Source organism: Vicia villosa, linkage group LG3 (assembly GCF_029867415.1).
Source record: "Vicia villosa cultivar HV-30 ecotype Madison, WI linkage group LG3, Vvil1.0, whole genome shotgun sequence".
NCBI classification, from domain to species: Eukaryota; Viridiplantae; Streptophyta; class Magnoliopsida; order Fabales; family Fabaceae; genus Vicia; species Vicia villosa.
The window spans coordinates 117,499,248-117,515,347 of NC_081182.1; the positions used below are offsets into that span (position 1 = coordinate 117,499,248).

At 35.0% G+C, this 16,100-nt stretch overlaps 1 protein-coding gene across 1 annotated transcript; it reads left to right on the plus strand.

Moving 5' to 3' along the window:
• Positions 1–292: 292 nt before the first annotated feature.
• Positions 293–4,460, plus strand: LOC131662388 (uncharacterized). Its single transcript, XM_058932159.1, has 8 exons — positions 293–613; positions 2,115–2,181; positions 2,800–2,846; positions 3,142–3,229; positions 3,381–3,514; positions 3,712–3,810; positions 4,078–4,226; positions 4,314–4,460. Exons 1-7 carry the CDS (start codon positions 389–391, stop codon positions 4,150–4,152), a joined length of 735 nt encoding a protein of 244 aa, XP_058788142.1. The 5' UTR covers positions 293–388; the 3' UTR covers positions 4,153–4,226; positions 4,314–4,460.
• The last annotated feature ends 11,640 nt before the right edge of the window (positions 4,461–16,100 follow it).

Here is a 16,100-nt window from a genome sequence, read left to right on the forward strand (position 1 = left end):
AATTTAAAATAAAATAATTATATATTAAATATTTTTTATGTCATTTTACATTTATAAGTTAATTGAACCGCTAATTTTATCAAACACTTCAATGAGTTTATAAGCTATCAGTCTCAACCATCCACTATAAGTTACAAGTCACCAGTCATCAGCCATCAGTCATAAGCTATAAGCTATCAGCTAACTTATCAGTTAAGCGCTATTTTTACCAGACCCATAGAAATTTTGATATCAAATTTCATCAATTATTATCATTAACTTTAGGATATTTATTTATTTTAATTTTTTCGTCTCCACCTTTTTCTTTTGCGTTGGTTGTTTAACCAACTCAACACACAAACACCCCGCCAGACGAACACCACTCGTCTTCGCTTCGTCAGATAATCCAATGACTTCTCCAATGGTTGCGGAAGCCATCACCGTCACAGCTCTGCGGTCGGTTATGCTCCGCGTCCAACAAGCCGCCGAAAGATCCGGAACCAAACCCGATCGAGTCCGACTCGTAGCAGTATCCAAAACCAAACCCATTTCCATGATTCGCCAACTCTACGACGCTGGTCACCGTTGCTTCGGCGAAAACTACGTCCAAGAAATCATTGAAAAAGCTCCTCAGGTTCTGCAATATTTTTTTTATCATTACTTTCCAGTAATTTTAGGGGTTATGAAATTAAGATATTGTTATAAGCGTCTCTGAATTGTTAATCTTTTAGCAACATTTTGAGTTTTAACTGGTTGATATAAGGACTGATTTCACATTTACAAGTAGTTTTTTTGGGTATGAACTTTTGAGACAAAGAAGTTTTATGTAGAAAATTCAAATTTAGACCTTGAATATTAACATAACCACTAAGTATGTGTTTGGTTCCGCGGTGAAATAAATTGATTCTGAGTGAATTGATTATGAAAGATTGATTTTGAGTGGTTATGTTTGGAAAAGTGAGTTTAATAGTAAATTTCAATCTAAAAGTCACCTTTTAGACTCAAAAGTTACAAAACCTTTTACTTCTAGTAGAATCAATTCTAGAGTTCTACCTCAGAGCAATCAAATATATCAAAATCAATTATACAAATCTAGAATCAATTCTAATCTAAGTGCTCCAACCGTGAAACCAAACATACAATTTACTAAGATTTGCCTATATTAAAAAATTATTAATAAAATAAGTAATATTTAGAGATAGCTAATGAAGGTTGCCTCAGTTGGTGATGCAAGAGGGCCTCTTTGAAGAGGGTAATTTCTAAGTACCTATTAAGCATTACAAATTTGATTTCAAATGTTTAAATTTAGAGATTAATCTGAAATTTGTGTAATGATTCAAATATGATATTATTAGGCCCAAGTTCTATACGCTCATATTAAGAATATTCTAGATATTTAGGTGGTGAGTCGCTACCCTTTAGAAGGATCTAGATTGTGTGATGCCAATGTTATAAATAGGTGATTGGTGAATGTAATTATCATCAATGAAACGAATGAAGAAATTAGTTTTAGAGTTGTTAGCTTCGTTTTAGTGTAGTTTATATTTATTTCTCTTAATAGTCCAACCATATTCATAACAAATAGTGCTTTCATTGAGTTCAACTCTCAATGAAAGCACCATTTGTTATGAACATGGTTTTGTTACTATGAGAAATAGAGAGAAACTACACTAAAAATGCTAACAATTCTAAAACTAACTTCTTCATTCATTTCATTGATGATAATTACATTCACCAATCATCTATTTATAACATTGGCATCACACAATCCAGATCCTTCTAAAGGGTAGTGACTCACCACCTAAATATCTAGAATATTCTTAATATGGACTTATAGAACTTGGACCTAATAATATCATATTTGAATCATTACAGTTTACCAAGGGAAATAATGCTGTGACTAAAATGACCAACAATTTACAATTTGAAGACATGTTTATCATTTTTTTTAATTTTAAGGACGAATTCGCTAGCACCTATAATTTCAGGGACCAACTTGAGGATTTGTTCCATTCCAATTGTTTTTTGCTCTTTTTAATTTTCATTTAATATGTTATAATTAAAAATATATTGCATTATTTTCATTCTGTATGGCTATAAATTTCTAATAGTTTGGTTTTGGGGTTTGACTGCAGCTTCCACAAGACATTCAGTGGCACTTCATTGGCCATTTGCAAAGCAATAAAGCCAAAGCACTCTTGAGTATGTTTTCTTATTTACTTTTTCAAATGTTTGTTATTTTGTTTCAAAATGTGTTCATTTTTTTTTTAGTTTAATGCTTTTTTGTGGTTTCACTAGGATGTATTATAGAAATGTGGCCTTAGAATACTGAGTTTAGATAAAAGTTTTAATAATTGTGGGGAGCCTAAGAAAGAGAGGAGCTAATTTTGGCTATTCAATTTTATAGGAAGTGTGAAGATAGGTTTCGTTAGTGTTTCTGTGTTTGTAAATATAATCGCACACACAAAGCTGGTTTCAACTTATTTCAATAAACTCCCTAGGATATCTTAGGATAACTTAGAATAAAGGCTTAGTTTAGCAGATTACGGTGACAAGTTCTTAGTGGTCAATATAAGCTTTTCAGACAGAGGTTTGAGTTTTGACTGTTGTTTCCATGCTTTTTTATGATTGATAACACTCTTCATATATATTAAGGTGTTTAAACAGTGGTACCAGTTCAAATTTGGTATCTGTGCTGTTTTCAAGATGGCTTTTATATGGCTCTGTACTTGTTGAAACTATTGTTGGACTTGTATTATCACGGTTAAGGTTTTTTGGTTGTATTAGGTTAACGTTAGCCATACATACTCTATTATGCAGGTGGAGTTCCAAATTTGGCCATGGTTGAGGGCGTGGACAATCAGAAGGTAGAGATTTATAAATTATAACCGGTATTACTAGTAGTTATCTGAGATATGGATTTACTGTTTTTTGTATTTTACGTTTTAATTTGAAGAAATCTAGATTAAATGGTCTTCGGGTTGTGCTCAATTATCATTTATAATTTAGGATTTAGCATTTGCTTTTGATAAGGCCTAATCCTTTTTGATAAATAGTTGGATTCCAAACAGTGATTTTGATAAAGCTAACTTTCTAACTAATACCACTTCCCATATCAATTGACAACCCTTCAAATTGTTCTTATACCTTTGTAACTGACAGGTGGCAAATAATCTCGATCGTATGGTTTCAACCCTTGGAAGAAATCCTCTGAGAGTTCTGGTGCAAGTAAATACCAGTGGAGAAGAATGTAAGTTCAGCTTTTAACATTGAGTTACTCCAAATCCTTGTTATGTTTTTTGGTTGCGAGGTTTCCCACATCCTCCAGACTCAATACAATGCTTTTATTCCTTGCATATCTAAATAGATAAACTTGTTAATTATTTTAAATATTGTTGCAGCCAAGTCCGGTGTTGATCCTTCTAGTTGTGTTGATCTTGCAAAACATGTGAAATTGAGCTGCCCAAACTTAGAATTCTCTGGCTTAATGACAATAGGAATGCCAGATTATACCTCAACTCCGCAGAACTTTCAGGTGATCGTTATATTCTATAGCATGTGGAGAATTCTATGAATGTCCGGTTTCTTGTTTGTCCGAACTTCCCCTTTCAAAATTGTATTTCATTCTTGCATTCGCATTGTTTTATTTGAATTTAATCTGACAGCTTTATGTGCCTAGATGCTAAATTCTAATGCATATTTGCTGCGATTTTCTCGTTTGCAAAAATGCAGACTCTATCAAATTGCAGGACTGAAGTTTGCAAGGCACTTGAAATGGATGAGGAGCAATGTGAACTGTCCATGGGCATGTCCGGTGATTTTGAGTTAGCGGTATGGAATAGTGTGCTAAAATTATTCAGCAGTAACCTAATTATCTTTATAGTTGCATAAATCGGAGATGACTATTACGAAAAACCAAATCTCACTTTAAAAACAAATAAGATTTGAAAATAATTTATAAAAAGTGACACCTCTCACGGTTTTATAAGGAAGAATTAGGTCCAATATAAAAACTTAATATGATATCAGAATTTATCATATTGTATTAGGTATTTGGTTAAGTGTGAAACTAGTTAATAAATAGTCTCGCCTTTTCAGATCGAATCGGGTAGTACTAATGTGAGAGTTGGATCAACAATATTTGGACCAAGAGAGTATGCAAAAAAACAATGATTGCAGAAAGATACAATCTCTCTCTTCCTCTGTCTAAAACAGACATGCTTACATTAAGACAAATCTCACGAATGGTATGTGTTCTATTGCCACTGTAATTGATGTAATGGAATTGTTAATAATGACTAAATAAAATCTTCCAATTTCTTGTTTTCTTACAGCATGCTGATTCAAGCTAGTTAGAGAGAGGGAGAGAGAAGCAAATATACTATGGTATATAGTTGCAGCATATAATACTCGAATAAACTATTGTAACCTAATGTTTGAATAATATTTATCTATAAATTTTATTATTTGCACCGTGATTATTCTTAATGATTCGTTCTTTAAGCAACTGATTCTTTGTTTTCGTTTTTGTTTTGCTACCTAACTGGGTGTTATGTAGAAATCATAATGCAGATGCTGCCCTGCAGAAAGAAATAAAATAATTGTAACTATAACTTAAAATGAAGTATTTTAGTAACTGTCTGCACATTTGTTAACTGTCCTATTTTTTTCAAAAAATGTCCTGGAATAAAATATTTTAGGTTTTTCTTTCAATTATATTTTTTTAAAAGAGAAAATGGGTGATGCACTGTCAATCAATCACGACCATGTATTATAATAAGTTATACTGTTATACTCCCTCCGTCTCACAATGAGTGACCCATTTGGAATAAAATATGTCCCAAAATGAATGAACCATTTCAATTTCCAATGCACTTTTTCCAATTTTACCCTCTAATTAATAAAAATGTCATCATTTTCAATACATGATAAGGATATTATAATAAAAATTCTATTCTCTCTCCTACTTTTATATACTTTTCTTAAATAAATAATTCAATATTTTTAAACATAATTTCAAAAATACCTTTTAATAAAAATTGCATAAGTTGACCGCTCTAGTCACATTCACTACTCTTTGTCCATAAACATAAACTTGAAGAATTTTGCCTCTTTTTTAAAATTACTGAAAAATGTATTGGCACCATAGAAAATTAAGAGAATGTGATTATATGCGATTTGAATGACTAGTAAGAATAAAAGCAAACACAAGTCAACATATTTAAGTTTTAGTTGAGATAATTAATCGAAGTTAAACTAAGAAGGAATTGAAGTTACGGGACTTTTCTTAGTGCTTAGTGTTTTATCTTAGTTTGATCAATTTATTATAAATGAAGCAAGAGCAAGTCTTGCAGTACTAAGGCGATGTGCGCGCACACCCAAAGGATTTCAAACCTTTCATCCTTTTATTAAACCTTCTTAAAATCAATTTAGACAAGTATTTAATCACTTGAGATGCTTTCTATTAAATTGGAGAAAAAAAATCAATTGCCTAATCGTTCAAACCTTTAATCTAATCGACTAAAGTAAGAGTAACATCTCCTAATTGATTTGATATGCTCACTAATTGATTAAGTGGTGTCATAGACTATGGTTTCTTTTTTCGGATTTACCTAATTGATTAGGTAGCTATTCTAATTGATTAGGTATCTCCAAAGCCTGTGAGTTCTTGCCTTTTTAAGTCAATTTTTTCCTATATAAAGGAGGGGTTTTTCCATAATTCTCAATACACCAATCACCTAAATTAACAACTCTTCTTTCCATCTTGTTCTCGTTCTTTTATAGGTTCTATTCACTAGTCATTGTCTTAATGCCGAGAGATTGAAAAGTTTTATCGGAGAGTTGTGGTGTCTTTATGTTATGCCAAGTTTGTTTATTCGAGAGCATAGTTCTCTTGTGATATTGTAATAGATTTGAAGGTTACAAGGTATAATTGTAAAAAAGATCATGTTAATGTTGTTGAGATGAATTTGTGTACAAGCTCAAGTTGTTTGTGTACGGTTGTTGGGCTGATCATGTGCAAAAGCTCAAGTTAGCTCAAGTTATTTAGGGTTGTCGGGTTGTTTCTATGTAAACTTTCTGAAGGATAGAAAAACACTTAGAAAGGGGGGTTTGAATAAGTGTAGTCTTAAAAACTTGAACGATAAAAATAAATTGCATAGTTATTTTTATCCTGATTCGTTGTTAACTAAACTACTCCAGTCCACCCCCACGGAGTGATTTACCTCACCTGAGGATTTAATCCACTAATCGTAACAAATTACAATGGTTTTCCACTTAGTCCACGACTAAGTCTTCTAGAGTATCCTGATCACAACCTGATCACTCTAGGAACAAATGCTTAGACACAAGCTAAGACTTTCTTAGAGTATCCTGACCACCACGTGATCACTCTAAATACAATTGCTTAGACACAAGCTAAGACTTCCTAGAGTATTCTGATCAACACTTGATCACTCTAGTTACTTACAAATTAATGTAATCAATTCTAAGAGTATTACAAATGCTTCTGAAAAGCTATAATCACAACAGTGATATTTCTCTTAAAGTTTAAGCTTAATCTCACTAATATATTACAGCAGCAATGTAGTGAGCTTTGATGAAGATGAAGTTTCTGAGCTTTTAATTGAACAGCGTTTCAGCAAGTTAATATTCACAGAATTTGGTTCAGAGTTGTTGTTCTTGCTTCTCATCAGAACTTCATATTTATAGGCGCTTAAGAAGATGACCGTTGGGTGCATTTAATGCTTTGCGTATTCCGTACAGCATTGCATTTAATGTTTCACGCTTTTGTCAACTACCTCGAGCCTTGTTCACGCTGTGTCTACTGACGTTGCCTTTAATAGCTTCCAACGTTCCTTTTGTCAGTCAGCGTAGCCTGCCACTTGTACTTTCTTCTGATCTGATGTTTGAGAATACAACATTTGAAAATCATCAGAGTCAAACAGCTTGGTGCAAAGCATCTTCTTGTCTTCTGACCTTGAAGTGCTTCTGAGCGTGATACCATCAGAACTTCAGTGCTACTGCTTCTGATCTCAAGTTCTTCTGATGCTTCCATAGACCCATGTTCTGATTCTGCCTTGACCATCTTCTGATGTCTTGCCAGACCATGTTCTGATGTTGCATGCTGAACCTTCTGAGACAAAGCTTCTGAGCGCTGATTTGTGCATACTCTTTATATATTTCCTGAAATGGAAATTGCAATGTATTAGAGTACCACATTATCTCACACAAAATTCATATCCTTGTTATCATCAAAACTAAGAATATTGATCAGAACAAATCTTGTTCTAACAAGATGGCTTTTCCTAAGTTTTGTTTAAAACATCACAAAAAAAACAGTCTTTATCCTCTATAGGAATATTTCTGACCCTTTGCACAAACACATCCCTTTGAGCTTTGTTTAAAGCGCAATCCTGTTTAAGACAATTTCCCATTCTGTCCAAGGACCTCTTCAGGTAGTCTTATAGAAGACATCATCTCATTCTGAGTACTCAGCAAATCACTGTCCGTCGGGATGCGACCCAAACGCATGACTCATTCTAAAAAGCATCTGCTTCACATTCAAATCAACACTTAGCATCAAGGAGTCCTCAAAATTGGTCTAATTAAAGACGATCATTCCTGATAAAGACCCTTGAATGAGGAAACCACATCCAGAGGGTTTTCCTAAAACAGGGGCATACAATCAAGAATCCTATTGACTGGGGGGCATATCTTTCAAGAATTCAAACACTGGGGCAATGCATATCAGGCAAGACATGGTGAAATTCGAGTTCCCTCGAAAGGTCCTTCATTCAGGTTAAGGGGCATGTTTCAAAATTTCCGATATTCGGGAAGTTACACTAGCATCATACAAAGAGCATTGTTGCATATTTGATCTTCTCACGCCTGTAGTATTCACATCCCGCAGTGTGGGATAGGCGTACATGCATAATTCTCATTGAGAATCTCATTACATGACACATGCATCATGACATTGCATAAAACTAACGCTACCTTTCCAGGTCACTTCACTTCAAAAAGATGTTATCATCAAGTTACTGCGCAAATACGATCGTATCAACGATTCAATCTTAACAAATACAGTTCTAATACCTCATCCCAAGTCTTTCTTCAAAGGCAATCCAGAAGCAATCAAACAGTTTCTTACCTCTCTAGGTAGTCTTGTCCAAGACAATCATATCAACCTTTCCAAGCAGTCTTCTCTAAGACCCTTCGTGTCCTTTATAGGAACATTTTCTAGTTAGTTTTGTTTAAAACGTTCCACGACCTTTATAGGAGCCTTTCTAGGTAGTTTTGTTTAAAATATTTCATAGCCTTTATAGGAACCTTTCCAGGTAGTTTTGTTTAAAACGTCTCACGACCTTTATAGGAACCTTTCGAGGTAGTTTTGTTTAAAACATATTTTGTCCTTTATAGGAACCTTTATAGGTAGCTTTGTTTAAAACGTATCATGCCCTTTATAGGAATTTTTCTAGATAGTTTTGTTTAAAACGTATCGTATCCTTTATAGGAATCTTTATAGGTAGTTTTGTTTAAAACATTTCATATCCTTTATAGGAACCTTTCTAGGCAGTTTTGTTTAAAATATCTCGCATCCTCTATAGGAACCTTTCTAGGCAGTTTTGTTTAAAACACTTTTAAATCCTCTCTAAAGACCTCTTCAGGTAGTCTTCTTTAAGACATTCTTTTTCCAAAAAAACCTCTTCAGGTAGTCTTCTTCAAGACATTCTTTTTCTAAGGACCTTTCCAGGTAGTCTTTTCTGAGACAAGCATCGTCATTTACAAAAAAAAAAACCTTGCCAGGTGGTCTTCTTGAAGACAAATTTTCATATCCTTTATAGGAACCTTTCGAGGTAGTTTTGTTTAAAACGTTCCATATCCTTTATAGGAATCTTTTTAGATAGTTTTGTTTAAAACGTTTCATGTCCTTTGTAGGAGCCTTTCTAGGAAGTTTTGTTTAAAACATATCGTTCTCTTTATAGGGACCTCTCTAGGTAATCTTGTTTAAGATATCTCGTATCCTATCTAAGAGCCTTTTCAGGTGAGCCCTGTTTAAGATGTTTCATATCTTTTTAGGAGCCTTTCTAGGTGAGTCTTATTTAAGACATATCGTGCCTTTATAGGTAGCCTTCTTAAAATGCTTATCCAATCTTTTCTAAGACACACTTAGTTCTTTTAAAGAACTCCTCAGTTAGTCTTCTCCAAGACATTCTTCCTAAGCATTATTCGAAACCTAAGCCTCTTCGCATCAATCTGCGATACATCCTATTCAGGAGCCTCTTTAAGTAGTCTTATGTAAGACATTACTCCATATCTTCAGATACAATTAATATGATCCTGGTATGAAGAGCATATGCTCTGGACAAGCATCTTGTCAAACAAATGGGTGGCATCTATAAAGCCCATCTCCTGTGGAACTCCTTCCCTACGCAAGCAAATTTCAGGGCATTTCAGTGTCCAATCATCTTCTACCTCTTCAGGTTCAAGAAGATTGAACAGGGGCAGCTGTCATACCCCAAAATTTGCCCTTCATGTTCCATTCACAATGATTCAAGGTTCAAGATTCAATGCCAAAGCTTGGCTCAAACAATCCCAAGATCCACAGTCAACTGATCCAATCCTAAAGGTCAACTAAAATCAAAGCATGATTCAAACCTATGATCATTGGTCAAACATCAAGCATAGAGGTGCATAACCATCATTTGATCAAAGATTGATCATGATTCAATTAATAGAAACTCAGAGATGAACAAATACAAAAAGGTTCAAATTAGGGTTTCTTAGGAGAAAGTCAACCCAACTTTGACTGGGCATAACTTTCACATGGAACATCAAAAATGCCCCACTCAAAGCCTATTTTGAAGGAAATTGGATTCCCTACAACTTTGTCTCTCACAAGCCAGGGCTAGAAATGATTCATTTGAGAGATACAATGCAAAAGATTACAGGTCATTTTCAGGCATCCTTCAAAAGTAGTTTTTTGTCAAAGAGGATATGGTCAAGATAAAAGCTCCAAATGAAAAATATGTTCCAAAGTGGCTTGTAGAGGACACTTTGAGGTTTCCAAAAAGTCTTAGAACTCCCTCATAGCTTAAAAATTGAGTGAGATATGCTTGATCAAAGTTGGGTGATTTTGGAGGACCAAATGTGAAAAAAGGAGGTTCAAATTGGATTTCTTGCAAATAGGCCCATACTTTTATGACTTGAACTTGGCCCATAAGTTATCTAAAACATATGCCACGAATTTTATCACTTTATTGGATTTTTACACAATTTTATTTCATTTAAAATTGATTTTTTATGATTTAAATAAGTGGGAAATCAAATGATTTTGATAGAAAATATATTTTGGTGATTTTCAATCAACATTAATGCTAAAATCTAATATATTTTCGTGGCAAGTTAATTGGAAAGAGATGGATGCAATTTTTGGCCAAAATAGAAAGTTTATATTCAAGAATAAAATCAAAATTGAGAAACTTGGCAAGAGTAGATTTAAGGAGTTTTGGGCTTTTGTTTTAGACCTAATGGAATCGCTATAAGTAGTTGAGGCAAGGCAGTGGACTAGGGGAGGGAATTCTGCAAGGAGAAGCATATTCACTGTAACACCCCATAAAATTCTTTATTTAATTTAATTAATTTTTTATTAAATATTAGAATTAAGTGGAATTATTTGGGAATAGGGATGAAATAAGGCTAATGGGCCAGTGTTGTAAGTAGCAGTTGGGGGGTGTATCAGTTGCAAAGCCCTTTTTTCTAAAATAAAGTTATATTTTCATAAAAATAGAAAAGAGGAGTATTTTTGTGAAAAAAGAACCAAAAGGGAGCAGAGGAGATTGAACGTGAAATTGGGAGAAGAGCAAGTGCGAAGAGGAAGAGCATTCAAGAATTCGACATCGAGGTAAGGGGGGATTCTTCTCATTAACCTTTATTATGGGATGTATGAATGATTCGATGGAATTTGTATGTTAGGATTTCGAATTGGATTATATGTCGGGTTTGGGGTTTTGGGGTTTATAGAACTTTGATTCAATTTAGGTTGTGAATGATGATTGGTGATGAACAATGATGTTAAACATGATTAGAAGTATGTGTAAACGTGCATTTTATGTCGTATGTGTGGTTTATTCTGCTGAAATTCGTACTGGTATGATTTGAGAGTATTTGGGAGGCATAGAATGCTGTTTTCTGCAGGTTGGGATTTCTGAAATCACCGGTTCGCGCCGCGTGCACAGGGTGGCGCCGCGAACAGGTGGACTGAATGGCAAGATGTTTTGATACGCACAGGTCGCGCCGCGTACCTGTGTTGGCGCCGCGAAGGCGTAACTTTTTCCTCGCGTCGCGCCGCGTGTAGGTGTTGGCGCCGCGAAGGCGTAACTTTTTCCTCGTTTCGCGCCGCGTGTGGATGTTGGCGCCGCGTGCTGTGCTGTTTGGATTTTTTTTGTTAAAGTTTAACGATGTATAACTTTTTAACTGTTAGTCTGTTTGATGTGCCGTTCGAACATAGTGAGACTAATTCAGTGAGATATGCAATAAAACAGTGTTTGAGTTGTGACTCGAATTTAATTTAAACACTTGATTTAATTGGTTGTGGTGGATTATATTGTTATTGCATTGGTTGATGATTATGATATCTGGTTGATTAATGTTGATGATGAGCATGTTATGGTTGATACATGCATTTCATAATCATGTTGTGGGCTGTATCCCTTATGGTGGTGGGACAGCGGTAGCTAATTCCCATTGTGTGGAATTGGTGAGAGAAGTAGCCGAATCTTTATGGTGGTGGATCGGTGAGATGGGTTATCCCATGTTTGGTACCACATGCATTTAGTTGCATTGCATTAGGTTATTGTGTATAATTGTAACATGAATGGAAGTTGTCCAATGTTATGATTTGTGTGTATTTGGTATGAATGTTACTATATTATCTGAATATAATTGATTTGGGTGAATAATGTATGGATGAAGTTGCATTGTTTATATACCTATAACATTTGTTAATGCGAATGAAACTCACCCTTACTGTTGTTATTTTTCAGATTGAGGAGTAGCTTGTGTACTTGGTGAGGATTAGCTCGTCAAGTAGTTCGTTAGAGTCAGTTGGGTCAGTGTCATGCTCTGGTCGTGTAACACCGGGAACGTTATTTTAGAATTGGCTGATAAACTTCTGTTTTGTTTATGGTTTGTGGTTGAATTATGAGTCTTTGACTCCAGATGTTTGATTATTCAGTTGTTAAGAATATTCCGCTGTGTTAACATGCTACCTGAATAATTTTTGGTTTATCGTTCCTTTATGGCATGACATGAATATTATTTATTTTGTTGGCGTTGTAATACTCTTCTTCATGTTTTACTCTGATTTTAATGTTAATTTCCGCGGGGTTTAGAAGGGTGTTACATTCACGAGCAAGAAAATCCACCTAAAAGTCAAGATTCGGTTTCGAAGATTGAAGGCATTTCAAAGAGGTTTAAGCATTGCTTTATGATCCTTGGGGCTTTCTGAATCTATTAGGGTCATCACGCTTCGACAACACCCCCAGATCGACCTCCATTTGACCAAGGTATGTTGTTCTGAACATTGGATCAATTGGCATAACTCGCATATCCTCATGTTAAATTGTTTATGTATTATCATTCATATGGTTATTGTGAACGTTTCTGGATTATTAGATTAAAGTTTGGGTGGTCGGAGGTCACTTTGCCATTAATGTCCGTATTGAGGTTTTAGGGTTTGAATTAGGGTTTTTTGTTAGAGATAAAATTAGGATAAATCGATAGCATAATCAGATTCGCATGATCGAAACAAGGAGAATGGGATAGGTGCGCCAAATTTATGTGTGGTTGGGTTCAATTCGCTATTTCCCAGGTGTATTTGCTAAGCAAGAGATAGTATTCGTAGCGAATTTTATCAGAAATTGCAGGTCCTATGAGGAAGATGACGGCGTGTCAACATCTCGTTGGTCCATTTAAAAAGTGGCGCGCGTTTTCCATTATGCTTTGGGATTCTCATATATTATGCATCAAACGCGTATGTTACACAATTGAAACGTTTGGTTGGGTTGGTAAGGGCAAGTTCTGGAAAGGGAGAGAACGTGGGTTCGAACCCTATCTCCCACATTAATTTTTAACAAAACGTTGGTCCCTTGATCCTATGCGTCTGCAGTATGGTTGCTCACCGTAGTCCCTCAAAATCTGACCATCCAATCACCATTAAGTCAGATCTAACGTCCCTAACCTGATGGCCTATGCCATGTACCCTCATAATTACCATACAGGATTATAACCTAATAACTTAAATAATTTTTATTATTTATTTTGTTTTAATTAAAATACCTTTTAATATATATTAATTGTATAATAATTATTTTTTATAAATAAATTATTATGTGATATTTATATTAAAATGTCAATTTGTTGTTCGTGCCGATTAAATCGATTAATCGCTATGGTCAACAATGATTTTAATTAAAATACTCTTTAATTAAAATACAAATCAAATTATATTCGATTAAATGGTTGCAATTATCTTATTGATTGTGATGATTAATCCTCCCTCGTTCTAAATTTAATTTGTTATTATTTGTAATCGTATTAATCGGTTATGAGGGGTAACAATACAAAATAAAATTCACAAAAATAATAAAACACATTAATTCATTATTAGTGATAATCGAATCAATCGATTTGAATTGGTAATGGTGCAAAACCCCTAATCTTTTGACTATGGTGATCGAACCTATTGATCATTGCGGTTAATAGTGCCATATTAAATCAGGGTTGTACGCCCAAAACACTTAAAATACATCAAATCACAAACCACGGATTTTCATCTCTTCAATTCTGCGATGTTCAAACTACGATAAGGTAATTCAAAATACCTTCGAACTTCGCATTTCAAAAACAATTTCAAATCAATTTCAAACCATTCAAATCAAATTCTAAGGCGTACAATCCTGTGCCCGAACTACGTTGACTCTGATTCTCCATAAGGAGATACGTAGGCACTTGGCAACAAGGCGAGCCCCCTTCCCTAAAATCTCAATTTTTCCCCTATTCACTTCCTTAGCTATAAACCTCAATTTTAACCATAAACCTTTATCCTTAGATTCAAAGCCAATAGGAAAGGGTTGAGGGTGCCTAACACCTTCCCTCGACCTGAATATAGTATCTTACCCCGATCTCTATACTGCGTAGGGTTTCCTATTCGCCCTTCAGAATAGGTGGCGACTCTCTAAATCTAAAATTTTAGACAGGTTGCTACAGCTGGCGACTCTGCTGGGGATAACTATTTCGGTGAATTACTATGCTCCTATAGGTTTTAGGTTTTGGCAGGGTTTAGGTTTGGCAACTTTTTAGGGTTTGGCTAACGCGCCTTTTTCAGGGTTTACAATTATTTTTTTTTCTTAAAAATTGTTTATTCATTTTTGTCTAAAAATATTTAATTATTTATAATATGTTTATATTTAACTGTCTATGTGAATATATTTATATTTTTGTTAACTATTATATTTTTATATACTGCTGGATATATTATGTAGTGTTAAAACCCTAAGTGTGGGAGTTAACTTTGAGACCAAAAGGGAACATGAATCGCCTTACGAGTCTCAATGATAACTCCACTCGGAGTGGGTTAGGTATTTGGAAAGGTCTGAAACGAAGCTTGACTTTGTGGAGGGCTGGACTGGATACTTAGCTGATCTCTCCGGGAACCTACCCCAAAAATTCGAACCTCATGGATAAAATGAGTTGTTCCAAAATCCGAAGAGACAAAAAGTCTCGGAGGCTACGAACGACCCCATGAGACCTTCTAGAACACCCCCTATTAAAAGGTTGGCTCCCAAGAGCCGCTACGTCGAACCTATGAACTTATGTGATTATGTGATATATGTATATATATGTGTTGATCATTATTTTTTTTTTATTATTTCTTTTTCCATTCATCATACATCATGGGCATTCTTGCATTGTATTTTATTCAAAAAAAAAAAAGAAGAAAAAAGATATCATACATATCATGCATGGCATACACATCATTTTCATGACGTTAAGAGAAGATTCCTCTTCTATCTCAAGAACAAGGGACCATTGGGAAGGATAACCTAACATCCCGACCATATTATCCAACAAGATTTCAGCAGAAGAGATCAATGGATCAGCAAAAGCAACAGGGTGGCCAACGCACCTGGAGATCCAAGCCAAAACGATCATTCACTCCGTTGTACATGCCATTGTCTCAAACTTTGCAACGTCTGCTCAGCCAGAACCTGGTAACTCTGCTACCTCCATACTCAGCTCCAGCTAACCCCGCTCCTGGGTACAAGCATGATGCTAGGTGCGCTTATCATTCAGATAGTCCTAGCCATGATACAGAGGATTGTGGGCCATTGAAGCACAAGATCCAAGATTTGATTGAAGAAGGGCTCGTTGAGTTCGAAGATCCTAGCAAGTCTAACACCATAGGTGGCTAGAAGGAGGATTTCTTAGATCATTAGTTTTGTTTCCATTTGCAATTTCTTTCCGTTTGTTTAAACATTAGTCTTATGACATATGCTATGTACTTTTCAAAAATCATTAATGCATTGCTTACGTTTGTCTTGATTCATTCCTAGTGTTCTCACTATATTTAAAACTGTGTTTTTACTCGGTTTTCTTCTTTGTGATATTCAACTCTCGATTAAAGTCGTACACCTTTTGAGGGAGAATGACGAAAACGATACCACAATTTCATACACTACGCTTTCGAACAGACCATGTTGACGATGTACAGGCATTGTTTCAATTCCCAAGTAATGGAGATATAAGGATGTTAATCCCTTGTCAACCCCTTTGAGCCTAAAGAAGTAGGAGTTTTCCTTCATATAAAATAAAACCCTTAATACATAACCTGGGGTAGGGTAGCTGCTCAGTTAACTTAATTATTCCAAGTTGTTCCTTTGAACATAATCACCGATGGTTCCCCATCATCATTAAGTCCGGCAGTCAATGTCCTCAAAGAAAAAGAAAGCAATGCAAGAGCCTGCTAAGTCAAAACCTATTAAGGAGACTTAGGCAAAATTGGGGCATCCCGCTGACTGTAATTTTAAAACAAACAGTCCAGAAAAAAAAGTTAGGGA

Excerpts from the sequence above, each read along its gene's own strand:
- LOC131662388 (XM_058932159.1), top strand. The coding sequence starts at position 389 with ATGACTTCTCCAATGGTTGCGGAAGCCATCACCGTCACAGCTCTGCGG. Across the intron at positions 3,230-3,380 it reads AAATACCAGTGGAGAAGAAT|CCAAGTCCGGTGTTGATCCT; the intron begins GTAAGTTCAGCT and ends ATATTGTTGCAG. Across the intron at positions 3,811-4,077 it reads CCGGTGATTTTGAGTTAGCG|ATCGAATCGGGTAGTACTAA; the intron begins GTATGGAATAGT and ends TCGCCTTTTCAG.